Consider the following 27104-nt stretch of genomic DNA (forward strand, 5'->3'; position numbering starts at 1 on the left):
TTCCTTATTCAATAAAAAAACAGTTGTTAGTCTGCGCTCGTCCCCGTGTTCCTGATGTCTGTTTCCTCGTGTGTGTATGCCAAAGCTTCAGTATGTCACACCTGATATTTGGCGTATATGAACGCATCGAGATTATGAGCTATATAGACATCACGGGACTTATAGCTGTTGCGTCACGGAAGTGTTCTAGAAAAATGAGAAACGTTGGAAGAAAATGATGCGCTCGTTTTTTTTTTTTTTTTTAAGACGATTCTTTCTTGGGGACCTTCGACGGAAAAATTTTCGTCTGTCTGTCTGTCTGTCTGTCTGTCTGTCTGTCTGTCTGTCTGTCTGTCTGTCTGTCTGTCTGTCTGTCTGTACATTTGTGTGTCTGTCCGCCCTAACGATACCTCAAACGACATTAAACGGCCAACCCCATCCGCAGCGCCCACCAATATTGCTCAAGGTTTAACATTCATAGTTTTGCGATTGTCAATTAAAAAAGCAAGTATTGTGCATATCTGAGGCGCCATGAAAACACGTCTATGTTTTGTATGTCTGCCTTTATACTAGAAGAGGCACAAGTAACTCTAAAGACTGCAGCGTTTATCGCGCTGCGCTGACAGTGCCAACGCGATGCCCCAGAAGGTGTTTCCAACGCTTTGCTACGACGACACAGTGGTGGCACCTGCCCGTTGCTTTGCATTATACACCTTATCACCTCCGAGACTGGCGCGCATCTTTCTCCGCGGTCACGCACGCCTTCGTTTTCGAAGATAACTGCCAGATGGAGCTCGTGTCTAACGTGCTCCGCTACACGCTCGAGGCACTCTGATTGATTTGTGGGGTTTAACGTCCCAAAACCACCATATGATTATGAGAGACGCCGAAGTGGAGGGCTCCGGAAATTTTGACCACCTGGGGTTCTTTAACGTGCACCCAAATCTGAGCACACGGGCCTCGACATTTCCGCCTCCATCGGAAATGCAGCCGCCGCAGCCGGGATTTGAACCCGCGACCAACGCTCGCTCACTCGAGGCACTCTAACGCAGTGCCTCCAGAATACCATTCACCGATTTTCTTGCGCAGAACATCAAATAAACGTTTTGTTCACTCTCTCCAGACGCAAGATTATCGTCTTTCGACGACATTTACAGTGTAACGTGTAGATTCGGGCCAATTTTTTTCTATTTTCTTGGATAAGCCCTTTAAGGAGGGGTAGCGTCGCCTGTGTATGGGCGTTTGTACTTGCGCAGACGATCGTGTGTGCTCATAGACATGCATACATCTTAACGCCTCTTATCGCAGTGGTATTCCAAAGCGTTCGGCGTTTTTTTTTCTTTACCTTATAGCGTATGAAAATGAATCCTTCAGATAATATACCGCAAAATATTTATCGCTTGTAGGCGGCAGCCTTCATCATGCTGCAGCTGCGGGCCAGGCGCAGTGAACGACTACCACAGCATCTGGCTGATTCTTGTCACATGCTTGTCCCCGGTGTTAGCTAGCCATCAGCTTTGAATCGAAGGGCCCCTAAACCACCACCGATAATTCAAAGAATGGGCACGTTATTGTCTCCCGGCGTTTTCAGTCTTTGCGGTAACATTCGCGATGCCAGCTGTATATTCACGTGTCGCCGGGATGTAATAAGCTCTAGATTGGTCGACATACGAGTGATAGCTGTTGCGAATCGTCTCCTGCCCTGCTTTGTCATATAGTTGCACGCCCTTTCTGCTTTGTCTCGCGTGCCTATTGCGTGCTAGCGAAGAGAGCAGCTGTAATCAATCAGAGGGTAACCCTGGCCAACTGAACGCCTCTAATGCCGACACTCCGCGCGTTGTAAGAGGAAATACGGGACGAGGACGAGATAAAGCTTGTAGGAAGTGATTGCTGGTCGGGAAGACGAGAAAGAAACTAGTGCCTCGCCTCTCAACTTGGTGTAGTTTAGGGGCCCTTTGACAAAAACCCTTCGGCCCCCATTCTGCCCACGCGGAGGTATGGTAAATTGGGTCGAAATTACGTTTACGTGCTCTGAGCGAGGGTGCGAGAGCAAGATATTCTGATTTACACTATGCAAAAGATGTGCGAATTTGATGTAAAGAATTTTTCTTATAACGAAGTGAAATCCGGGCTGTGATATATTTAATGTCGGCATGTTGTCGTGGTCTTGAAGGGACGCTGAAGAGCAACAGCTAAATTGGTAAATTGTTTTTATGCTGCTGAAGTATTCTCTGACAACTCTACTGTCTGTGATTTTACCTTAATAAGTTCATTACAGAGGCAATTGAAAGTCTGACTATCATTTTTTTTTAATTTTCGCCTAAATCTGCGCGCATGACATCACAAATTTTAAATTATATTTGTCGTAATTTGCATACATTGACTCGACAATATTTCCACAAACTTAATACGCCAAGTCTGAGGCCCCATCAGCAGACAACGTGCTTCATTTTTACCTATTAGGAGCTACGAAAGCCTTATTAACACTATCGAAATGTGTGACGTAACAATGTTCGGTGCAGGAATTTAAAGGTGGCGTCAGCACACACTTTTTTTTAATTTTCTGCATCTTTTCTTCGCTTACCGAGCATGTTCTCGCCCCGTGTACGGAGATTTTGGAGTTTTGAAAAGGTAACTTACAGAGAACAAAAGTGGTTTTCCTCTTTAGTGTACGTTTAAGGGGAAATTGTCGTACAAAGCAGTACACGGGACAATAATAATTTTTTCTCTGTGCAGGTAGTTTTCTTAATCCCATAGCCCAACAATTGCGACCACTATAGCTAAAATAAAAACTGCTTACTTCTCGCTCATTCGTCGTTGGACAAAAAAAAAAGGTCACACTTACTCGCAGAGTTCCCTCACTCCTGCGTTTGCCAAGGGCTTCCGGAAATCAGTTCTCGGCACGACAATGGGCTTCAGGCGCTTTCGGGAGTTACGCTTGCCCTTCTTCCGGGAGTAGGCCCTCTTGAATTTGAAATCACCGCGGTTGGCCCTCTTCACCTGCCGGTTGAACTCGAGGCCGCACTTGAAGAAGTCGTACAAGACTGCTCGCCCCACGCACTTCTGTTGAGCGTGCAGTAGACGCTGATTGCTGCCTGCGAAACGCAAGTCCAACATCAGACGCTGGGAAGTAGAAACGTGTGGGCAATTGTTTCTGCGCGTGGCCGCTCCTATCTTGGCTAGCGCAGTTTTCTATTCGTGGTCAGAGGCCTTACTGATATGATTTGCAGTTGAGTGAGTTTCAGGCGGAAAGCTTACTGTTCCTGAACGGGCCCTGCAACACTTTTCCGAGCTACCATCGATTGGCTTCCCTAAAGGAGCTGATGTTCTAACGAATCATGATTGATTGATTGATTGATATGTGGGGTTTAACGTCCCAAAACCACTATATGATTATGAGAGACGCCGTAGTGGAGGGCTCCGGAAATTTTGACCACCTGGGGTTCTTTAACGTGCACCCAAATCTGAGCACACGGGCCTACAACATTTCCGCCTCCATCGGAAATGCAGCCGCCGAAGCCGGGATTCGAACCCGCGCCCTGCGGGTCAGCAGCCGAGTACCTTAGCCACTAGACCACCGCGGCGGGCGTTCTAACGAATCCGCCGCCGAAAAAAGTATTATAATCCATCACGTGCAAGCGGAGTTAGAGATATGTCGTACGTTGTAATCGCTCTCTCTCTCTCCTCGTCTCGACGAGCAGGGAGGGATGGCACGGAAGAAAGAAACTGCGTCACGCACGCTTCATGACTTAGTGCACTTTTTTTTTTTCAAAGCGCTGCTTACTTTCGATGTGATCGTAAAGGCTGAGGAGGAGTAAACAACTTTATTAAATAGTATAGGAAGGGAAAAAAGGACGCCAGGTCATGGGGGGGATGCAACGTTGGGGGCATAAGGAGCCATGGCTTTCACCGTCTATTCCGTCAGCCTGGATTGTGTGTCTTACCCTGCGCATCATAGCTTTTTTTTTTTTTTTTTTACAATGACAGCTGCTACGAGATCAGAACAAGACCTATTTTGGCGCTGTAGTTCTCCGCCTCCGCCGCCGGGGGCCGTAACCACTATCGTGCAAAGTAGGAAAAAAACTAAATAAAAATATTGAGCATAGAACAGGACACGAACCCAGGCCGTCGGCGTGCTAGCCCCGTATTTTACCACTGAGCTACGACGGGGCTTGAAACTCTGTTCCAAGTTGACTTCAAGCAGGCTAAGAAACGTGCAAAAAAAACGTTTTAAAGCAGCAAAGGGACAGCCAGGCGTCACCCAGTGTGAATTGTGTAACGATTGGGTCGTTCTTTGCAAACATAACTTCCAGCAGTAGCAAGTATTGCGAAATAGTATAGGACCATGCACTGTGCAATGTCGGAGCACATCAAAGAACACCAGATGGTTAAAATTTCCGCAGCCCTCCACTATGGCGTCTCTCATAGGGATATCGCGGTTTTGGGATGTTAAGCTCCAGATATTGTAATTATCTCCTTTCACTGCAGTGAAACTAGCTGTCTAATTGATTTAATTATTACGTGTGGTTTAACGTGCCGAAACCACCATGCATACGATTGTGAGAGGTGCCGTAGTGGACGACTCCGGAAATTTCGACCACCTGCAGGTTTTTAACGTGCACCCAAATCTGAGCACGTGGGCCTACAGCATTTTCGTCTCCATCGAAAATGCAGCCGCCGCGGCTGAGATTCGATCCCGTGACCTGAGGGAAATTAGTTATCTAGGAGCTGATAGTGCGACAGCTTCTCGATAATGTGCTCGAGGTGATTATTTTTCGTTGTATCGCTTTTATACCGCGTATCTGCATTTCTTCTTGGGTTTCATTGTTCTGCACAGATATCTGCTTGCTATATATTGCACTTAATTTGTTATAAACCTTCGTTGTAAGCTGAGCACCGTGTCTGCGTCTTAGTAGCGTCCTCTTTTAGGCACTGTTTTAATCATTGTCTGCGCATAAGCGTTTAATCAGTGAGACAGATATTCGTGTTCATACTTGTAGTGTTAAATCAGGTGACTGTGGCTATGAATAAAATATCTACAAATGTTAATTTTGATGTTTCAATGAAAATATTTGAAAAAGGAAACAAATATTTACTCGACTCTCGTCTCTGTTAGGTATAACGTTTTCACTGCTATATGCTTAAGAACAGTTTATTTTGTTGTACTTGCAAGTATAGCTGTTTTATATATTTATTATGTCATGTAGTTATATTGCCTTGTGAACTGTCAACAGGCTGTGCAATGTAGCCGATGCCTTAGTCAGGCACCCCAGCTTTTAGCCCCGGCTTTCTTCTTTGTATGAAAGGAAAATAAACTTCACTTCAAATATGCCACCATGAGACCGTTTTCCTTCAACGCCTAGGCATGATGGTTGCTATGCACGGCTGCTGGCCCGTAGGTAGTGGGTTCGATACCTGCCGCGGCGGTTCCATCTTGAGGTAGACGAAATGCTAGGGGCTCGTTTACTGTGCGATGTCAGTACACGGTAAAGAAACCCGGGTGGTAGAACACTCGATAGCACTCCACTACAGCGTGCCTAAGGAGGAGCGCAACGCAGAATATCCTGTGGGATTTCCCTCGGTGATATGTCAGTGCTTCGTCTCGTAAAACTTCCGAGAGACAGCTCGGAAGAATTCTGAAACCGAGAATTGCGGAAGCAAAACCGACCAGTGAAGAGAGGCGAATGATGCGCTCTCTGATCCCGATTGCATTCTTTGTCAAGCCCTTGAATCTGCCACCCTTGTTCTGGAACACCTGCAGCGCTTGTTCTTCCCTGGAAGGTTGTTTTAGGGCGGCATCGGCCCAACGCCTTTCATCTTTTTGCGTTCACCGGTCAACTTTTTGCTCCACTTTACCGCCCAACACAGACTTTTTTATGACGTAGTCGGTTTCTAGAATAATCCGTATGTACGGGTGTCACTTCGGTCGGGGGAAGGGACGGCCCAAACAAAAGGCCTGTCCCGTGAACACAGAAACGCATCAGGGTGATTCCACGTAAAATCAAACAAAACATGGCTGGTCGACCTCTTAAATTTCAAAATTTTATTTATTGTTGCCTGATCAGTGGAAAGAAGAAATCTGCCATCGGTTTTGATGTAAACATTTTTTTCGAGGCACAGTAAATCAATAATGATGAAGAGGTGGAGTTCCACGCTTACCTGCTCTGCTGCTTTTCTCGAGTTTGGCGATGAGTTATTCAAAACTTAAGCTACGTACCTCAAATTACCTTGGCTGCATATAGGCGTACTGGCGCTTACGCACAATTATTACTTGATTGTGTGCATGTGTACCTTTTTTATAAAAATTCTGAAACTTGACCTAAAAACTGTTTTTTTGCTTAGTTTGCAGGCCTTTATTTCACAAAGCGCCTATGGCAGAGTGGTGAGAATTCTGTATTGTTTTTCAACATACTGATTTATAAAACTGCAGAAGCTTATATTGATAGCACTTTTCAATAAAAAGATATAATCGTGGTAACTTCAAGAAAAGAGCATGCAAGGGAAACGCCTGACGACGATTAAAAAACAATCATTTTCGATATTTTTCATACTTTCCCCACTTATATACTGGACATCAGCTTTCACAATAAATAAAAAACATGTTGCATTATATGCTTTCGCTTCCAGTTACGGTCCGTCGAAAAATGCCCTTGCGCAAGAATAGCCAACGATAAATCGGACTTCTTTCCCGCTAAGCATAGAATGCAAGCCTGCACTTCAGTTTCTTAAAAGGGAAGCAGCACTGAAATAGCTGTCGACTGCACTGATGACGCCGATTTCAAAATGATTTGGTCAAAATGATTTGATTGCGAGCAAGCAAGCGCGCACAGTCCATGTCCCGGTGTGCGAAGGGCCCGTCGAAGAAGGTCTTTGCGCAAGACAGCACAATTTTTAAGTCTGAAGATTGTATGAAACTTGTGATCGCTTACGGTTTTTTTAATTTGGCATGATATTGTATTAGGTAATTATGTATCGGCGCTGCAAATTAGCACTGATAAACATGGTAGTGAACGAATAGAAGTTAGTGTTGCACGTGTGGGGCTCATTGAAGGTACTGCGCCATCAAGCTCTGTTGTCATCATCATCATCATCAACATCATCAGCCTGACTGTGCCTGAATTTCATACTTAGCGTGCAGGAAGTCCGATCTACCGTTGCCTTTCCTTGCGCAAGGGCATTTTTTGACGAACCGTAACTCCAAGCGAAACCATATAATGCAACATGTTTTTTATTGATTGTGAAAGCTGATGTGCAGTATAATAAGTGAGGAAGGTATAAAAAATATCAAAAATGTTTTAAGCGTCGTCAGAAGTTTACCGTGCATGCTCTTTTCTTGAAGTTGGCGCGATTATATATTTTTATTGAAAATGATATAAATATAAGCTTCGGAAGTTTTATAATTCAGCATGCTAAAAAAATGATGCGGAACTTTCATCGCTCCACCATTAGTTCTTAGTGGAATAAAGGCCTGCAGATTAGTCAGAAAAATGATTTTTTTAGATCAAGTTTGAGAATTTTTATTAGAAAATATACACAATCTGATTATAATTGAACGTAAGCGCCAGAACGCCTATTTGTATCAAAACAAGTTTATGCACGTATATTTAATATATTGTGTGCAATTCATCGCCAATATCGAAAAAAGCAGCAGAGTAGGTAAGCGCGGCTTTCCACCTCTCCATCTTCATGGATTTACTGTGCTTCGAAATAATTTTTTACAGGAAAACCTATTGCGAATCTCTTCTTTCTACTGATCAGGCAACAATATATAAAATCTTGAAAGAAATTTAAGAGGTCAACCAGCCATGCTTTGTTCGATCTTGCGTGGAATCACCCATCAGTGATGTGGCGCGTTTGGTATTTGTCCTTGCAAAATTTTCAGCACAGTGTTCGCAGTAAGTTCAGCACTTTAGTGAGTTTTAGTGACCGAATTCACAATACTTTCGTAAGCGGGTTTTCCCATTGGCTCACTGGCTTCACCAATATGCAAAAATGTTTCGAAATCAAGTGAGTTCGTGCTTCTTCAAGATTTATACTGATGATGTCAGCAGCATAGGTGCCAAAACGTACATGTAATTGTGTTATATATTTTTTGAGTAAAGTGGGAGCAAATCGTTTGGAATTTGGCCAAAATTTCACGCATCACCATTGGCTGAAATGTTATATTATGCAAATATTTTCACCAAATACCTTTCTTTATAAGCACACGTTATATTAACAAGCTACAAGCGTCGGTACTTAGCTCAGTGGATGAAACACTCGGCTTCTGAACGTGTGGCCATGGCTTAGAAACTTGCCACAGCTAATTTCTTTCCTTTCAGTGTTATTTTAGCTTACACTATAATTTCTTTCTGAAGAATCGTCTTACATGACCGGTGGACATATTGCCCTGTTGTGTCGGCATATGAATGCTTAGGCATTTTTTGAAACACTTGACTTCGGTGCAATATTGATGAACCGAACGTGCATGACACTTCTGTCTACAAACACAAAGTCTGATGTTGTAACCATTCGCCTGATAGTTAAGCCTGATAATGAAACCACTCTGCCACCACCAATTTTTTATTACAGTAGGCATGCACCTGTGCCGAATTGGTAAGAATATCGATCAATGGCATTACGTCACCACTACAGGCACGCTCGTTGAGTGCCAACGCCACTTATGATTTCGTTCCTCCATGCTCTTCACGTAGCGTGCGACTAAAGCATTGGCAGCTGCGTGGTGGCCCCCAAAATACGCCTACAAAGGGAGACTGGGTACTACAAAGGGAGACTGGGTACTACAAAGGGAGTCTGGGTACTACAAAGGGAGACTGGGTACTACCAAGGGAGACTGGGTACTACAAAGGAGACTGGGTACTACAAAGGAGACTGGGTACTACCAAGGGAGACTGGGTACTACAAAGGGAGACCGGCGGGAAATCGCGATGGCGTTAGCGCCGACGGCGTCGAAGGGCGGTGAGCAGCATGAGCGGAGCGAGCGCGTGAGCCAGGCTTGTGAACCATGCATTATCGTAAAAGATTTCCTGAACGTAGGTTTCAGATGGCAGGTCTGATCTGTCGCTTTTTTTATTTATACTCTGGTGAAGTTATGTTTGCAACCGTGGAAACTTATTTTATTAGTATTTGTTGCTGTACTGCTTTCACTGTGCTTTCTCTGGAGAGCATGTGGAAAGTTTGTTGATTTCTTGCAATTCGAATGATGACCCTTTGGAGGAATGGATACATGTAAACAAATCACTCACTGGAAATCTGTGAGCGCTGCGCCTTTGGCATGCCGTCCGAACTGCAAGCCACTCCTTGGTCTTCTAGAGCTCCGCTTGAGAAGTAGGAGACGTGTTTTCGTAGGGCCTCGTCCAAGAAGCAGTCCGTTGAAGAAAGTGCCATTGATGTACATTTTTGGTATTCGTGCACTGCCCTGAGGAACAAATAGCAAGATGTCAAAATTTTGCGCTATACAATAGAAACAAAATGGGAATAACAGTGTTGCTAATGCAGACGTCCTAGGGCACCACTTCGTTTTTGCTTCCCGTAGACTTCTGTCACCAGCGTAGCCGGCCTAGAAATACTGGGCCAGGTGAACTTTATTACGCTAATGTGCGGGGAAACCGAAGCTACCTTCGTATGACTTACGCAGCACTCCGTTATGATTACATACGGTTAGGAGAGAAGTAATCTGGACAAGTTGGTATTGATTTATTATGTTACAGCGTGAAAACAACAAGAAAACTTAGCATGGCACACATACGACAGGACACCTGTCGTATGTGGGCCTTAATGAGTTTTATTGTTCTTTTTGCGCTGAAACATAATGAATAACATACTGTAGCGAATAACGGTGCTCCTTTGAACAGTAAGGTCGTAGATATGAGGTGGCATTGATCTCGTTTCTACCGAAGCCATCTAGTGAATTCATGGTTTTTAACGGGTGCGTTTCGTGCGAATTGGCTATACGTTAAAGATTTCCCCTTTATAGGTGGGTTTCAAATTGCTAACAGTAATTTTAATTTAAACGACAGGATAGCTACACAACATCTGCTTGCACGGGTTGTTTGAGCATCTTGGCGGGTGCAACTTTTAAGAGGAATGGGAGTCAAACGTATTATTTAGGTCTTCTAGTTATCTTGCTGTCATGATTAGCACATGTGTTTATACTTGGAAGCTGGAGACAAACATACTTCAAGTCCACTTTGCTTTGTTTGTTTATAATATAGCGCTCATTTTGCTTTAAACATCTGGAGAAAACTTTCGTAATCCATTAGTTCAGTCAAAGTGCCAAGAAAGTCAGAACGCTGCTGCAAGATGCAGCCGAGTGAACAGTCTGACATGTGGAATTTAGCTGTAGTTGCGAGCGCTAAGCAACCGCGGTGGGCATGAACTTTCTTTATTGCGATAGCAATAATATGTACACTTTCGGCTGAATTTCGCCACCGGCGTCGTCGTCATGCGCCGTATATGTATACGTATCTATATATATGAAAACGCAAGAAAAAAAAAGGACTCTGACGCGCGGAATCAAACGTGGGACATCAGCGTCGTGAATGCGACGCGTTCCCCACTGATCCACCAAGAGATACCGCCTTGAATGCTCAAACGGCAAGCTATTCATATCTACCACTCACCGCTGTTGGTGGCCATCTCGGGGGAACGGGGGGGGGGGGGGGGGGACTATCGTGTTTCCAGCATTATCAGCCATATGGTGCTGTGACCACGCGGCGGCTCTCATGTCTCACGCGTACTTTGGCCCGCATAGAGAATAAGGGGGTGTACTCGATCGCGCGCCCTTATCTTGCAGTGAGGAGAATCGTAAGTCTTCGCTAGCCTTTGAGTTCCGTCGGAACGATTCTGTTGTAGTTACCAGGCACACAAAGGTCACTGCAATCGTTCCACAGCCTTCGTTTGCAAAAAGAGTGCGCTTTTCAGACACAGTAAAGTAACAACTGAGACGCTTATTCGCGTTAATCTGTACCTGCGAGTACGTTTCGTGCGTTCTCTGTGCGTGAGAAACGCGGGGCATGTTTCGATATGCTTGCCATTCTGCGCGTGACCTTCCAATTTGTAACTATCGCGTTCATTGCTTCGCGTCTGCGGCAAAGATGCGACTTTTTTTTTACGGTGTTTGACACTTGAAATACATCGTGGAGAAAGAGGTTGACAACTTTGACCTATTCTGCTTCTTTTGTAACTCAAGATGGTTTTGGGTATAGACACACGTCAATCTACTTTTATTAAACTTGGGTGCCAGATGGGAGCATGGTAACCAGAACAGTTTCTCTTGGAAATGGACGGCACCAAACGCCGTTTAACCTCGTCGCTTCATGTCGTAGTGATTCCTGTGTGCGCACTGGCGAGACTCTCTGTCCCTGAAGTAACATGACTGTATTCCCTAGCACGATCTCCCTCTCTTTTTCGAAAACGTGAATGTGTGTATGTGCATGGTGTTTCAGCTAACAGTCGCCGGCTTTAAAAAAAGAAGTGCAAAGCAGAAGGTTTTCATGAGTACAAAGCGAACAAGTTTTTTGTTGTCATGCGGCTCACGACATCCACAATATTTTTATTCGCCCACATGATATAGCTTGCAATGATCAATTCAGTTTATGGTGATTTAACTCACGAGCAGCACGCTTTACGTGGTTTTTAGAGCCCAGCTAATGCGTATAGTCGGTTAAAGCCTAAAAATAAATGCTCCACCCCCAGTACTGCAGCACGCCTGTCATTCATCTGCGCAACAGAGCAACGACTGTGAATTTTCGTTTGACGATAAGCACGTTTTCTATGGTAAGGCAAATACTACGCATATTGCCAATTGAAAATTTGTCGTCACTTGTAAAAACGTTACGTTTTGCAGTGCAGTGAAGTCGAAATTTTTGTTGAAATTTTTTTTACCGAGAACTAGCGAAATTAACACGAGCCTGCATGGACAAGTGATATGTTTGAAATCCGTGAAATCTGTCGGGCGTCACGCAAATAATCGACTGTTATTGAGTAAGACATATATGCCGATTTTGGCATGGGTGCGATTGACTGCTGTGGGTAGATCTCGAGCTTGCATTCTTAGGCTGTAACCGACTACCATTTCAATTTAAGAGGCTATATTTTAGTTTGGCTTTCTTTTTTCATTTAAAAGACGCATCTCAAAGCAAAAGGACGACATGATTGTCAAGTAATCGCAAGCTCGCAGGTAGTGCTATTGATCAAGGAGTTATAAAAAAAATTAGCATCGAATGAACAAAAAACGCATGTTACCTGAAAAAGTATGTCTCGCCATTCTTTGGCACCCGTATTTTTTTTACTAGCATTATTCCACTGCACAAGAGTGAGTGATACCCTTGTTACATAGGCAAGTTAATCGCCATGACGACGAACCACGGTTCACCGCGTTGAATCGTGGTTAGCGCAAGCTACAGTTCGCGGACGTTACCCAACGCAAAAGCATCCTCGGTTGGGACAGCTAACCCAGCAATGCATGGACGCCGCCATTTCCTCGCTTGACCTCCAAAGCGAGGCTGCCTAACTTATTTCCGACAACCGTGGTTAGCGGCATAACCACGGTTTATGCAAGGGTATGCATTGTCCGCGTAACAGCTACTGCATGCTCAGTTTCCGGCTGTGATAAAGCTGTTCTCAAGGCACGAACGTTACTTCAATCGCCGTGGCTTTTTTCTTTCATCAGTTATCAAAAGTTGATCGGATGCGGGCTTTGCAGGACAATTTGACGCGTCAACTGTATATAAAGAAATGTCACATGCGAATGTTATAACTGGTTATCGTTCTTCTTTCTTTTTCTAATGACCTCTTGACAGAGCGACCATTTTCATGATGTGCACAGTTTTGAGCGACAGTGTGTGCGCGCCATTACTACTACAAGTTAAAGCGGTACGCTGAGCCTGTAAGCAAATTCCTTCAGCTAATATATTTAAAGTCACTTCGCGTTGGTCATCTTCCAGCTGACTGGAAATTAGCAAAGATAATACCCGTGCATAAATCAGGTGATACGTTTTCCCCTGCTAACTACAGGCCCATATCTCTGACATGCACATCTTGCAAAATACTGGAACATATCATCCTGAAATATTTAACAGAGTTTGTCGAAAGTCACAACATATTACACTCCAATCAGCATGGGTTCCGCAGTGGCCTGTCGACTGTTACTCAATTAGTAGAAACGCTTCATGACTTTGCCAAAGATGTTAACAGCCAACTACAAACAGATGTAATATTTATGGACTTTTCAAAGGCTTTCGACCGGGTTTCCCACCTGAAGCTTAACTATAAACTAAGATGTCTATTAGGCGAAGGACCACTCACACGTTGGATTGAAGATTATCTTTCAGACCGTTATCAGTACGTACAGTACAATGCCCATGTATCTGATACTGTTCCCGTTCTATCTGGTGTACCGCAGGGTTCTGTATTAGCCCCGATGCTATTCTTACTATATATAAACGATATTACTAAGCACGTCGACGTAAACATTAGATTATTTGCAGATGACTGTGTACTGTACCACACAATCAAAACTGAAGATGACCAAACAAAACTTAGTAATTCTCTGTACAAAGTGTCTCAATGGTGCTCAGACTGGCAAATGGTGTTAAATGCAGAAAAGACAGTCTACATGAACATTACTAACAAAAAATCAACACTTACCTTTCCTTACAGTATCAACGGCACCCCACTACGAAATGTTTCACAGTACAAATATCTGGGTGTAACGATAAGCAGTGACCTAAGCTGGAATGCGCATGTGCAGCAAATTTCTAAAAAAGCAATGAATAAATTGTTCTTTCTCAAACGATCGCTTGCCGGATCTACCTTTGAAACACGTTCTCTTGCCTACACCAGTCTTATCCGACCGACATTGGAATACGCCAGTATTACGTGGTTTCCACACACTAAATACAACATCGCTGCGCTTGAGCGCGTACAAAGGAAAGCTGTCCGTTTTATTTTCAATCGCTACAGGCGTAGCGATTCCCCAACAGAACTTCTTCGGCAGGCTGGTCTCACTACCTTGTCTAACCGAGCGAGAGTGCACAGATTGAAATTCCTATATTTGTTGTTAAAAAATAATTTTAAGATCAACCCCAGGTCATTTGTTACATACAGCTCTGCCAGAGAAACGCGACACAAACACAAATTCACGTTAGAAGAATTTCGTCCTACTAATAATGTATTTCGCTTCTCTTTTTTTCCACGAGTTGTAAGAGACTGGAATGCCTTAGATGAAATTACTGTTACTCAGCCTACGCTAGAATTATTCTCTGAACTCGTGGAGAGAGCTGTGTGACACAGACACATGTCACTCTGGTTATTGTTATTGTGATATGGATGTAGTATGCTTGTTTTAATCTCTTGCTGTGTGTAAATTTAGAGTGTGTCTTTTCGTTTATACGTGTATATGTCTATTTATTACAGAGCGCATAATATGCTCTCCGCATTACTTCTGTACATTCATGTATAAATCAACTCCCACCCCTGTAATAATCCCTTTGAGGGATTGGCAGTATTTTGAAATAAAATAAATAAATGAAATAAATAAAGTCAGATCAAAAGGAAGCGCTTACTGGCACAGGAGTCTTCGGTCTTCGTTGATCCTACTGTCATTCTTTTCTGTGACGTAGTGGAACGCAAGGCCACACAGAAAGAACTTGCGGAGCGCAGAACGTTTGTGGCAGACTGACTGCTCACTCAACTGTGGTGCGTACTCAATGTGATCTGCAATGAGAAGCCTCCTATAGCTTTATGGGTTTTATAATAATGTCTGACTCTCATGAATTCAAGCACAGCGCGTACGGATTGAAACGCGACACCAAACAGTCTGGTATAACGACTGGTAGGCGCGGCTGCTCAAGGTAACCGCTTCATGTCGTTACGAATCTGGTTGCTGAAGGTCATGTTGGTTGAGTCGTAATTGTTCCGAGTCAAAGTTGAGCCGCTATTTCACTAACTGTAAAAATTGTAAACACTGTTGCGCGCGTTACTTAGCCCTGAATGACGCTTTTCAGTTCGTGGGCACTGGGCATCAACTGAATGAAACGCCAGCGAACAAAGCATGGCGTTTTCATAATATAGTGCTCTCTCATTGTGCGGTATCTGTAAGAGACATTTTACATGTCCTAAATGTGGCAGTTAGTGAAAGATTATGTCGAGGGAAGTGAATCTTGGAGCATTGTGGGTGCAACAAATTTGCCCGACCGCCTTTCTACATCCTAAAGGCACACTCTTACCAATGCAAGAAACACCACTGCAAGAAACATTAAACTGTACAGTCTTTTTCTTGATGCGATCTTTCTCTCTCTCGAGGAAGTACTCTTTCTGGTGGCAATGTGTCAAGTTCATAACTGTTCTTACGTATGCGACGAACGACCGAAGTAACCTATAGATGAAAGGAAATGGCGTCTATTGTGGGACGGCCGGTTCGAGTCATAAAACCGCTTTCACTAGCTGCTTCTCGTTCTGCTTACTGGCAGGCATATAGTTGCTGGCATCGGCGATGTGCTTTGCATCCACCTCGAGTATGCTCTCGCACCCGTTTCGACCACTTTCGTACACGATTCTTCGACAGATATTTTTATCTGTGCAGAAAAAGTGCGAAGTTGCTGCTTGCTTGATCGGTTTCTCTTCAGACTATATTTGCATGAAATTGAATGCGTGAACGGCTGAAGCGAAAAGCGCTGTTTGTAAACGTTCGATGTCGTCGCCCTGACTGCCTCAGCCGTTGCCAGGCATCCCACCCGCTTTCGTGGTAGCTAGCCTTTACACGTCCTGAGAAGGCTCCGAGGTGTCTTTGCACATCGATCACCCACACCACTTCCAGGGTTCTCGTCTCAACTCACGAGCGAATATTCTGTATCGCACCGAAAAGCACGCCTACTTTTTATAGGGCGGTGCGCGTTCTGATATGTGTGGTCTGAGATGTGACGAACTTCGTTCTTCATGAACATGCTTGTGAAACTTTTAAGACAAGCCACATGTCTTTTTTTTAGAACTCGAAAGCTCCAAGTTTCTGAATGTGGTAAAGTGCGCAGAAATGTGCACGTGTGTGTAAGAGGGGAGTAAGGGAGGGGGGAAGCAGAGGTAATTTGATAACCAAGGGACACTTTCATAATGACGGCGAGTCAGTTTCGGAAAATCATCTCGAAACCGATTTACAGTATTAGGCACCCTGTATACTAGTATAGTGAACTAAGAGGTTTTAGTAATACATTCTTTGCAAGTTGCAAGTCACTGTCATTGGTCTTATTTTACCACTAAGGATCGGGTCTTTTTTATTCTTTTAAAGAACGAACACAACTGCAATCTAGTTTAGCTTTGCAAGCATGCAGTGGGTAAGACGCCAGAAATATTTACAGGTAATAACTTGGCAAGCTTACAGCTTAGGCCGATTGTCGCACTAAAATATTTTATATTGCTCATTGGCTCACTCAATTACATGATTAGTGAATGAAAAAAAAAACAATGGCATGTATAAGAAGCATGCCATTTGGATTCATCGTATGTTTAAGTTGTCTTTTTTTGTATAGAGATGTTTCTAGGTAATATTATTGCTGAAAAAACTTCTTCCAACTATTTGTCTCCAAAGAGGTACCTGTGCGTGTCTGGCGGCCCCCATTCGCTTCAATATACGCACAGCAAATTAGGTACCTCACATTGTCGCACGAGATGATGCGCCTCTAAGTGTAATAAAACACCTGCGTTGTGTAGTAGCAGTATGGTGTATTTAGGCCTAATTGGACTTTCGTGTGTCGCTGATAACAAAAATGAGAGTGCCTACATAATAGGTCATCACAAAAAAAAAGCATTTGTGAATACGACCCCTGAAGCTTAAATGCTGTCCCCAGGAAACCCGTGAGCCGCGCATTATACGAATTCTTACGTAGAACCAAACAAAACACCGACATGCTGGGCCTAAAATAGAAGTGAAATTGTGACACTGCCAAACATTAAGGATCTTTAAAGAACCGCTTCACTAATTCTGGCGAAATGCCATAAATTGCGGATCTTGCAACCGTTTCAGTTATTTTGGTGAAGTGACTCAATTAAGAGATTATTCAAGTGATCGATTGGAAAAGCTCACCTTTTTCACAGTTGAGTCCCTGCGCAAACCTGTGTTGTTCTACAATGGCAAGTGCTTTGTCCTTTACTTCAGGATTTCCATCGCATCTTGTTGACTGCAGTGCGTCGTGGACGCAGCCGTGGAAGGTCTTGAAGTAGCTGTAATACACAGCGTACATGGTCAGGCTATTTTAGAGTGGAAGCCGCTACTTCTTGTCACTGTGCTGCCGATCAGAATATAGTGGTTCGGCTGCTATATTAGACAGTTATAGTTTACCGTTAACGTGATAACGTAGGTTAAGGGAATGGCGTTACAAACGTTCGTTGTGGACCGCGTCTTATAGTTTAGCGAGATTGCATTTACGTGGTTTACGTGCCCCAGCTGGCACGGTGGCGCCACGTCTCAGATGGTTCATAAGTTAAACAACAGTGAAAAAGACACAAATTTTCGCCTAAGCCACCACGCGAAGCATTGTTACAAGTTTATTATAGTAATGATAAAAACAAGTATATATGAACTACGCAACAATCACTAAAACATTTATGTTGCCGATTTGTTTAAATTGATCTTGTAGTTAGGCCTAGACGCACCAGAAATCGGAAGTTATCTCAAAAACTACGTCAACTTATTCGTAATATTCAGTCATCGAAGCTAACTGAAGGAAAACGAAGCCACTTTAAATAGTCGCTTGCTGCGAACAAAGAGAATCTTTCAACAACTACGCCAAAATCACTTCGAAGCGGGCGTCCGGGAGCACCGCCATGTTGTACACCTACACTACCACGGTAATGTTAAATCTGAAAAATAGTGCGCGTATGGTAAACAGTACGAATAACGTAGGTATCTGTGAACACGCATTTTGATCCCGCTATCACGATGCACCCGGCATCCCGGTAAGCCCAGTATACTATAACCGTCTATTAAGCAAACCAGCATGCCATTTTTATCGTGAAAAGCTACGCATACTCTAATATTAATTTTCTGTGGGGCGTGGACATTCATGGGACGTTAACGCATTGGTGTGGGTTGCGAAAATAATACATAACCTACGTCGCCTTGAGACTACGCGAATCATACCAGCAGCCTCGAGATTATTAGTGCAACGCTACTCGACCCGCAACACTTAGCGGATCAATGATACACCCAGAATTTCCTGAAGTGTTGTGAGGAAAAAAAAAAGAAAAAAAAGAATTAGGTGAATACTTTCTGTTCGCAATGAATTAATAGTTTATGGAACTTCAGTGAGCACCGGAACAGTTGTAGAACTGAAGGCCAACTAAATGGCCTGAATATTGAGCCTCAGCTGCCCACTAAAGGGACACTGAAGCGAGAAACTATTAGCTGCGTATTAGTAAATTCCTCTTTCGGATTACTGAAAACAGCATGCTTGCTACTGCGAGTAGAATTTCGGTAAGCAAGGAAACACCCAATAATAAAATGTGGGACACCCAATAATAAAATGTGGGTGGCCATGCCACCCTGAAGTTTCTGCACCAAACGCCGTGGCGCCATAAATTTTTAATGGCATCATCAAGCTCATACGTAGCTCCTGAACAGCAAAAATGAAGGGCATTATTCATCCAGAAGGCTAGAGCCATCAATTTTTAGGAACTTCTTCGGGCCAATGTCACAATATCACAAAAAAATGCACTGAAATTCAGATGTGACGTGCGAATATTTCGGCGCGGAATTTAAAAACGAAACTTGGTACCTCAATTTTGTCCTCTAATAAGATACCTATGAAGAAGAAGTCAACGATGTCAGAGTTCTGAGAAGACAATTTATCAATCTATAGCAATTCATTGTTTCACTTTTGTGTCCCTTTAATACACAAAATCATCCTGCCGGCTCTCTAAAGAACCGAAAACGTAGCCGTACGATTTCACTGTTCAGTCGGTATGTGCCCCATACCTCAAAACAAACCTCAAGCCAGAACCATTCTGAGCGAGAATTGCTACGCGAAGGGTGATGCTAACGTGTCGTGTGGCTCAGACCGTAGGTGCGCGTGACGCAGTTGCGCGCCCTTGCCCGTACCTGCACTTGACGGTGTCGTTTACTGGTGCTGATGTTATCACATCATTGAACACTTTCTCGCACTCATTGGTGAACGTGAACAGAATGTCTTGGTCGCACGGTGATATTCTTTCTTCGGGGCTCGCTGAAACGGGAGATGAACACTTATACACTCAAGATTCCTTTAACGAAGATCTAATAACAAGTGTTTCACGTTTATTGAACACGCGCGCATGGCCCCCGAAAATGTGACCGTAGAAAACACGGCGACACCGCTGATACCCAACACGCCAAAATATGGCGACACTTCTGCATCTATCACTTCTGACTAAGGATCATTTATTACGCTGTCATTTAAAAATTAATAATTTTGTTCACACTGTAGCTTTTGACGTGAAATAAACACGAGAGACGGACAAGCGCCAAAGGCTACCGTAAGAATAGCCCAACTCGCCCAACAAGTCACTCTGCTTTTGTTCACTCCTTTCTTTCTGGCAATTGTATCACTCACATCAGTAGCGTCTGTAGTTAAGTAAGCTAAACGATGTCGTAAGTACGTTTTGTGAACAATTATGAACTAGTTCTCACTATTGGAAACGAAGCTTAATATTGCTAGGTGGGTTCGTGTGACCGCAGCACACAAACGTGTCACGCTTATGTCTACCGCATCACCAATATTTCAAGCAACAGTAAGAACAGTAAATGGTTTTAGGTCAGAAACTGTTCTTCCTCAGTGTTTCAAATGCATGGGAACCGGGAACTGTGGCATTAAGCTCACAGTTTGAGTGGTCTTAAATAGAGAAGTCTACAGGCTTAAAAGTCGTCGAAAGCACCGCACTTATTTAGCTGAGCGCGTTGTAGCGCGTTGTATAATATGTTGAACTTAGTTATGTCAAACTTTGGGTTAGTTGTTTATGCAGTAGTATGACGAATCAGCGCGGGGCTTCACTTTTGACAAAACCAGCCCGTGTCGTACTTTGGTTTTCTATCGGTTTAAAGAATGTCGTGGTTTGCTTTGCTGTACATGTATGTACAAACGTGTTTAGCGTAAAGCGTAAAAATTGCTAACAGAACACTTCCGGCACTTATAAGAGCAGTAATATTAAATTTAAAAAGTCACAGAGACATTCCATAGTGAATACGCCATATTTGGTTTTGCTTCAGGTATGCGCCTGTACTAATTCCCGAAGGGTCATTACATGCCAAACGTCCCAGCCATTTTGTTAAACTTCGTAAATGTATTGGGAAAAAATCAAGCTAATTTACTGCTTTGAAAGCAATCAGTTGCTGGAATATTTCAGAGAGAGAGAATTTCTTGTCCACATGGGCACCTTCCGAACTTCCCAAAATGTCGCTTGGGTGTTTCTGGAGAATTTGATTTTAAAAGTACTGCTTCTTTTTTCTATACCAAATTTGGTCTACATATTAGGTATAAGTTCTTGTGTAAGGTTTTCAAAGTGTATAATATTAGCGCATTTTTCTGCCACATAGGTCACCACAATTAAGGCAAAAGATTTTATGTTTGCATTTTTTGCGGCAATACTGCACTCTCTATGAATATTTTAGGAATAAATATTTACTTCAAATAAAGTATGTCTTGCAGAAAAAAATATTTTTGGTCTCATCAAGTTGCTAAACTTTACAGAAATCACAAATTCTACAAAACTGTCACTTTCGACCACATTGAGACGCAATTTGCACCATGTGGTAGTCCACTTAAAAATCACCTTTAAACTTCAATAAAAATCAAATGAATTGTTCGTTTTATATAGCAAATTTTATCAGCACAATTTCTGTTTTAATGAAGGAAAAAAAGTTTGAAGTTTCCCATTTGGTCATACGACAGCTTCCGCCTTCGAGTTCCCTATTGCCATCAATGGGAGAATTAAAATTCAATTTTCTTCTTGAAAGCGAGAATTCTAATAATGAAACTAGCGTTATAAGAATAACTGCTCATTTGCTTTCGATTGAGGTACAAACTTGATTTTTAATTTGACCGCCACATGGTGCAAACTATGTCGCATTGTGGTCAAAATTTACAGTTTTGTGAAATTCCTATTTTTTCTCGTAAAGGTGTAAAGATTAGCAACTTTATTGGTCTAAAGATATTTTTTCTACAAAATATACTTTCTATGGAGTAAGCACTCAGTGCTCAAATATTCATACAAAGTGCAGTAATGCCATGAAAAATGCAAACAAAATTTTGCGGCTCAATTCTTGCAGGTATATGTGGTAGAAAAAATGCGCTAATATTACTCACCTTCTAACTCCTCAAGGAAGCACCTTTACTTATTATGTAGACCAAATTTGGTACTGAAAAAGGGGGCGGTGCTTTAAAGCATTTTTTTTTTCAGAAACAACATCCAGACGACATTCTGGGAAGTCTGAAAGTCACCGACCTGACCAAAAACTCTTTTCTACCGGAAATATTCTATAGCAACTCACTGTTTTCAACGCAGAAAATCCGCATGATTTTTTTTTTCGAATACTTATGAGATGGTCGCCAAAATGGCTGAGTCGTTTGGCGTAAAATGTCCCGTAAGTGCTTTCTGTCACTATGGCGGTTATCCAACATGATGATCTCATCATTACGCCTCACGCTTTCATTCGTGGCAGCGACCAAACATGTAGTCCTATGTCAAACCAGTTGGTCAAATAACGCAGTTGCGGCCATACTGCTGATCGCGGTTTTTTGTTAAAGCCATAATTTTGTTACATCTGGGCATCGTGAACACACACACACACACACACACACAAACGCGCGCGCGCGCACTTGATAAGTTTTCATTTTAGAGATCGGGGCTGGTCCCTTAACGACGAAATCTCACCATCCCATTGTAGATATGCACCACTGGCACCTGAAGGCCACGAAAATCATCGAATAAATTTATCACCATCAATGAAGTAATATTCCTTCTAGTACAGGCAAGGTCATTGCCGACATTCAGAAAAAATTCACAAGAATGAAGCCAATGGCCGACTGGCTAGCGAAATGTGATTATTGAAGATTCGGTGGTTTTACCGAAAAGCGAATCGCTGGTAAAAAATAAAGTAAGGAAGTGCGTTTATCTGCTTGCGGCAGCATTCGGTACCAAGTGCTTAGAATTTGCCGTTATGAGAGGGGGAAGGGAAACGAAAAGGTCATCAGAGAGGTCTGGTTCACGACTCCAAACAGACATGACGTATGTGCATATTGATAGATTGGCATGTAAGTTGTAACTGGTGAACTTATCAGCTGTTATCGTATTTTCTATAGACCGGTCGACCCCCGGAACCTCCCAAGTTACCAAGCTTATAAAAAGAAGCGAAAATATTATTGGCTTGACTTCAATGGTTAAAGTATTGCGCTTAGATAATTATCTTGAGTAATTTGTTATTTTGTTCGTTGTACATCTCCAGGGTAAACAACATCCGTCTGTTCGACTAGCGACTCGCGAAACAGCCTATACATTTCAATTTGGCCGCGTGAAGATACATCATTACATGGTTTTGCGTGCATGCACTATCTGCGCACGCATTCCGCTATAATATTCCCATTCGCGGGGGGGGGGGGGGGGGAGTGTGGTGCCAGCTATTCGCGCCTTTTGTTCAAGTGGCACGATGCATACCACTTTACAGGTACGCGTGTTCCATTAGGCCAGCGTGACTGCGCGCCTACTTCTGCATGTTTCAAGCCACACTGCGCCTTAGCGTTTGCTGTTCACCATGTTCTGCGATCGCGGTCACCGTCAGCTACGCCGGCGCTGTCGGAAAGATTTGAATATTAACAGGTTTTTACTAAAGACAGACCAAATCCAAAACTTTCACGTATGAAGTACATGTAACTTTACAGGCATTTCATATTACGTCGCTATTTATACTACAGCGCCAGCACCCTCGACCCTACACGCATATGTAACATTCGCTGCACGAACCAAATATGGACTTCTTGTTTGTTAGGACTTCTGTTTTTGTTGGCAGAAAATTAGCAGTGGCTATACGTTTCTGTCGTGGTTATCACCTCCGTCATGCACAATATCGCTCACCGTGGCCGTCTCCTCGAAACTAACAGCATTGTTTCTTCCCGAGCATAAATCATCAATGCTTACGCTGTAAACTTATTGTCAGCCTTTTGAAAGTGCGTCAAGTATACACTTAAATAATCTGTATTCTCTGTTTGTTACAGTGGCCTTTACACTGCCATTTGTCGTAGTTGACATTACTTCGACTTACAAGATATACTTATCATCGCTTAAATCACTCTAGCCTGTATAGAAAGCGTCTATTTGAATCGTATGTATGTGGTGCGGCCATTACGACCATAAGCGTGCATATAGGGTTCTCCATTGAGGGGGGTTCACATTCACTGCAGCCCTCGCATGCATTCACGCATGGCCCCTCGTTGGTGGAGTCCGAAAGGTAACAAAACTCCGCAATTGGCTTAAATCACAGTTTAAACATTGGCGTGCTAGTTACAGTGGCCAGCCTTCAGTCTTTTGAGCTCTGAGAACGAAGGTGGGGAGTGAACAGCTTTTAGAATTGAATGTCAGAGGGGCCCATTGGGCTCATTATCGTTAAAAATCTGCACGGCTATAACCCCGCACTTGAAACAATGACGGTAGAAGTTTGTTTGACTAGGTAAGGGAATGGGGCAGAGATTAGCCCCCACTCCCCTCCTTTCCACCAATCTCCCAGTACGCACGCCTATAATTGCGACGAATTCATATACATAGCTAGACAGTGCGACTCCTGCAACTCAGTTCCAGCGTTTCTTTTGACTGATGAAAGTTGTGTGTGTGTGTGTGTGTGTGTGTGTGTGTGTGTGTGTGTGTGTGTGTGTGTGTGTGTGTGTGTGTGTGTGTGTGTGTGTGTGTGTGTGTGTGTGTGTGTGTGCAATATTTTTTTTTTGCTGACACTTGTGGTCGGGGTACCTTGAACGAGTCAGGCGGCATGATAATCGTGAAAAGCGACACGAGTTAGGCAGCATGCTAATCGTTAAAAAAAGGTGCTACGTACCGCCTACTGAGACCCCGGTGAAAATACAAAGCGCGGCACAGAGTGCTATCCTTGGCTTGTTCATCGCTTATTCATTAGCCAAGCTGGAATTACTGGAGCCTTTGGACACCACGTAGTTGTTTCTGGAGAAAAAGAAAACACGAGCTCTAGATTCATATTTGCATGTGAACATGCACGCCAAATATACGACCTATCCGGTAAGCCAGCAATACGAAGTTTTTACATCAAAAGAATACAATCAACTAAAAAAACAAGTGCCTCTGCATGACTATGTTGTATATTTGAAGGAGATTGGCCCGGCTTCTTTTCAAAGAAGCCGGGCCAATCCCGGCTTCTTTGAAGAAAACTTTCACATTCGCCATCGGTAAACGTCGATGCACGCATTTGCATGGTAATTCGCCGAAAAACGTTACGTATATATAATGCAGCTGCAGCTTTCTGTGATTATCACTCCAAACAGTATAGAAATGTAATTTTGCTAAAACTGCTGGTAAAGGCAGATTCTAGCTATAGCTAGCATCTACCCTATAGCTAGCATCTGCCCGGTTGTCGTGATTATATTCACGACAACCGACAGGTTAGCGAAACCTGTCGACCAGTGGGAAATAGCGCTTGCAAACCAACGGTTTTGTGAATTCAGCATCAGAATATGTTACAATGTTTATCGTGCCGAGTACGTAATGAGCACAGTGCACGATGGCGTTCTCTGGCCGTAATAAGACTTAATAATTCTAGATTAAGCGCTGCTCGAAGTGTTATTTTACGAATAATTCTACCATATTCTGGCGTAGTTTTTCTTGGGGTAGAATTGTTTTTCTTGGGGTACTTCGACGCTAAAATTTTGCTCTTTCTGCCTTTTAGTCTGCCATTTGTCTGTTTGTCCGCCGTAACAATAACCCAAATGGCACCAAACGGTACTCCGACGGCCAACTCCATCTTCAGCGCTCCCCAATATTGCTCAAGTTTCAACGTTCATACTTGGGTGATTGTCAATTAAAGAGCAATCATTGCGCATACCTCAGGCACCACAACAACACGTTAATATTTTGTATGTGTGTCTTTATACTAGAGAAGGCATACATTAGTAATTCTAAAGACCGTAGCATTTATCACGCTGCGCTGACAATGCGACGCAATGCTCAAAAAGGCAAGTGTTTCCAACGCTTTTCTAAGACGACACGGTGGTGGCACCTGCCCATCACTTTGCATTCTACACCTTATCGCCTCCAAGACGGGCGCGCACGCCTTCCTTCGTTTTCGAAGATAACTGCCAGATAGCGCTCGTGTCTAACGTGCCTCGATGCGCTCGCTCGCCGTCGCTGCGCGGATCGAGACTCTCCAACGCAGCGCCTCCGGAATAGAATTCACCAATTTTCTCGCGCAGAACATCACATAAACGTTTTGTTCCCACTCTCCAGACGCAAGACTATCGTCTTTAGACGACATTTGCAGTGAAACGTGCAGATACGCGGCCGTTTTTTTTTTATTTACTGGACCGCTTTCACTGATATATCTAGCGACGATAGGAGTCATGTCGAACGAACAGTTCCATAGTAATAACGGGAAGTAAGCAACGTTAAAGGGCCCCTAAATCACACCGAGTTTAATGACAAGAAAGAGTGTCGTCTCTTTCTCGGCCTCACTAGCCTTCCTGAAAACAATGTCTCCTCCTCGCCACCTATTTTCTTCATAAAGCGTGAGCACAATGTCAGCACTAACGGCTCGTTCACACTGACCATTCCAGCCACTGGAAGGGCACCGAATCCGGTTCGGCAGCGGCGAGATCCGCCGAAAGGGCCCCCTCCGCGCCGATCGCTCTCGGACCAATTTTCGCGGCGCCTGCCGCCAAATCGGCTCACCGCGAACCAATAGGGGCGCTAGCCGAGGAATTTGAAAAAAAAAATGATGGCCTAGTTCCAATCGCTCGTCATGTCAGTGAGGTAACGTGCGCTTAGCAAAAAGGCTCATTGAATTTGTGCGCAACCACCCCGTCCTATACGACAAACGCCACCCCAAGCACAAGGACAGATTGCTAAAGAATGAATTGTGGAATGAAAAAATTCGCAGATTCCACGTACCTGGGAATTGACGTTATGCGAAGCATGCACAGGGAAGGTGACCGTGTTGCATTTTTTTTATTTTGAAGGACACGTCATGAAATGACGCTAAATATATGTACAAATGTTGCACGCACAGATATCTTCAAGAGTTGCTGTTGTTTATATAACCAGTTGTTTGCATTTGCACAACGATGTCAAATGGAATGCGTATTAGCACACCAAAAGCTGATATGAAGCGCTGATGCTCGCGAAGATGCTGGCCCGAAACACTGCTACGTAAGTGAACTTCAGCGCATGGCACCTAACCACAATTGACATTAACCCGACGTAATGGCTGTATCAAAGGAGTACACATGTAATATTTATAAAATTGGGTAGGCAGCACTGCAACCACTATTAACGTTTCCCAAAGATTAGCGTCTCTTTGTAAAGTAGTTACGAGACCTGGCGTAGCTCTGTGGTAGAATGCTTGACTGCCACGTAGAATGCTTGGGTTTGATTCCTGCTGGAACACTGAAACTTGTTATTTGCATTCGTTGAGGAGTCAACGCTGCCTATGTCCGGTTTTTCTTAACACTGACATTTATTCTATGCCTTCGTTATGTCGACGCTACCAATGTCGGGTATTGCTTAACGCTCACGCGTTTAAATTGCCCATGTGTGTTCTCGTCGTTCCTGGGTAGATACTAAGTGTCAAGCACCTGTGGCCCATACCCGCATACCAGCGGCACATACCCGCCCGTGGGTATGTGCCACTGTCTGGCGGGAAGCGTTTGACGGCGTATGCGACAGGGAGGTGACCTTATTTGTGTGGTGACCAGCGCGTCATACTTGGTCAAGCCATCTTACCCTCCCATGCTAATTTTGGTTCACGCCAAGTTAAGGGGGGTGACCACGAGAGCACCCAAACGTAAGCGGCTAGATAGATAGATACGCTCAAAGTCACTGAAGTTCGCTAAGAAATGCTTCGCATTTATTAGGAAATTAGCTTGCATTGA

At 43.6% G+C, this 27104-nt stretch overlaps 1 protein-coding gene across 1 annotated transcript in view; it reads right to left on the minus strand.

Moving 5' to 3' along the window:
* LOC142775665 (uncharacterized) overlaps nt 1-27104 on the minus strand; it is a 73309-nt gene that overhangs the window by 40143 nt on the left and 6062 nt on the right. Inside the window, exons 2-7 of the mRNA XM_075877300.1 lie at nt 24047-24168; nt 19073-19196; nt 17060-17196; nt 14547-14697; nt 9225-9397; nt 2825-3074 (exon numbers count right to left, since the gene is read on the minus strand). Of these exons, the coding sequence (XP_075733415.1) occupies nt 2825-3074; nt 9225-9397; nt 14547-14697; nt 17060-17196; nt 19073-19196; nt 24047-24110 (899 nt within the window). The 5' untranslated portion in view covers nt 24111-24168. The remainder of the gene's footprint in view (nt 1-2824; nt 3075-9224; nt 9398-14546; nt 14698-17059; nt 17197-19072; nt 19197-24046; nt 24169-27104) is intronic.

This window comes from Rhipicephalus microplus, chromosome X (assembly GCF_043290135.1).
Source record: "Rhipicephalus microplus isolate Deutch F79 chromosome X, USDA_Rmic, whole genome shotgun sequence".
Taxonomy (NCBI): Eukaryota; Metazoa; Arthropoda; class Arachnida; order Ixodida; family Ixodidae; genus Rhipicephalus; species Rhipicephalus microplus.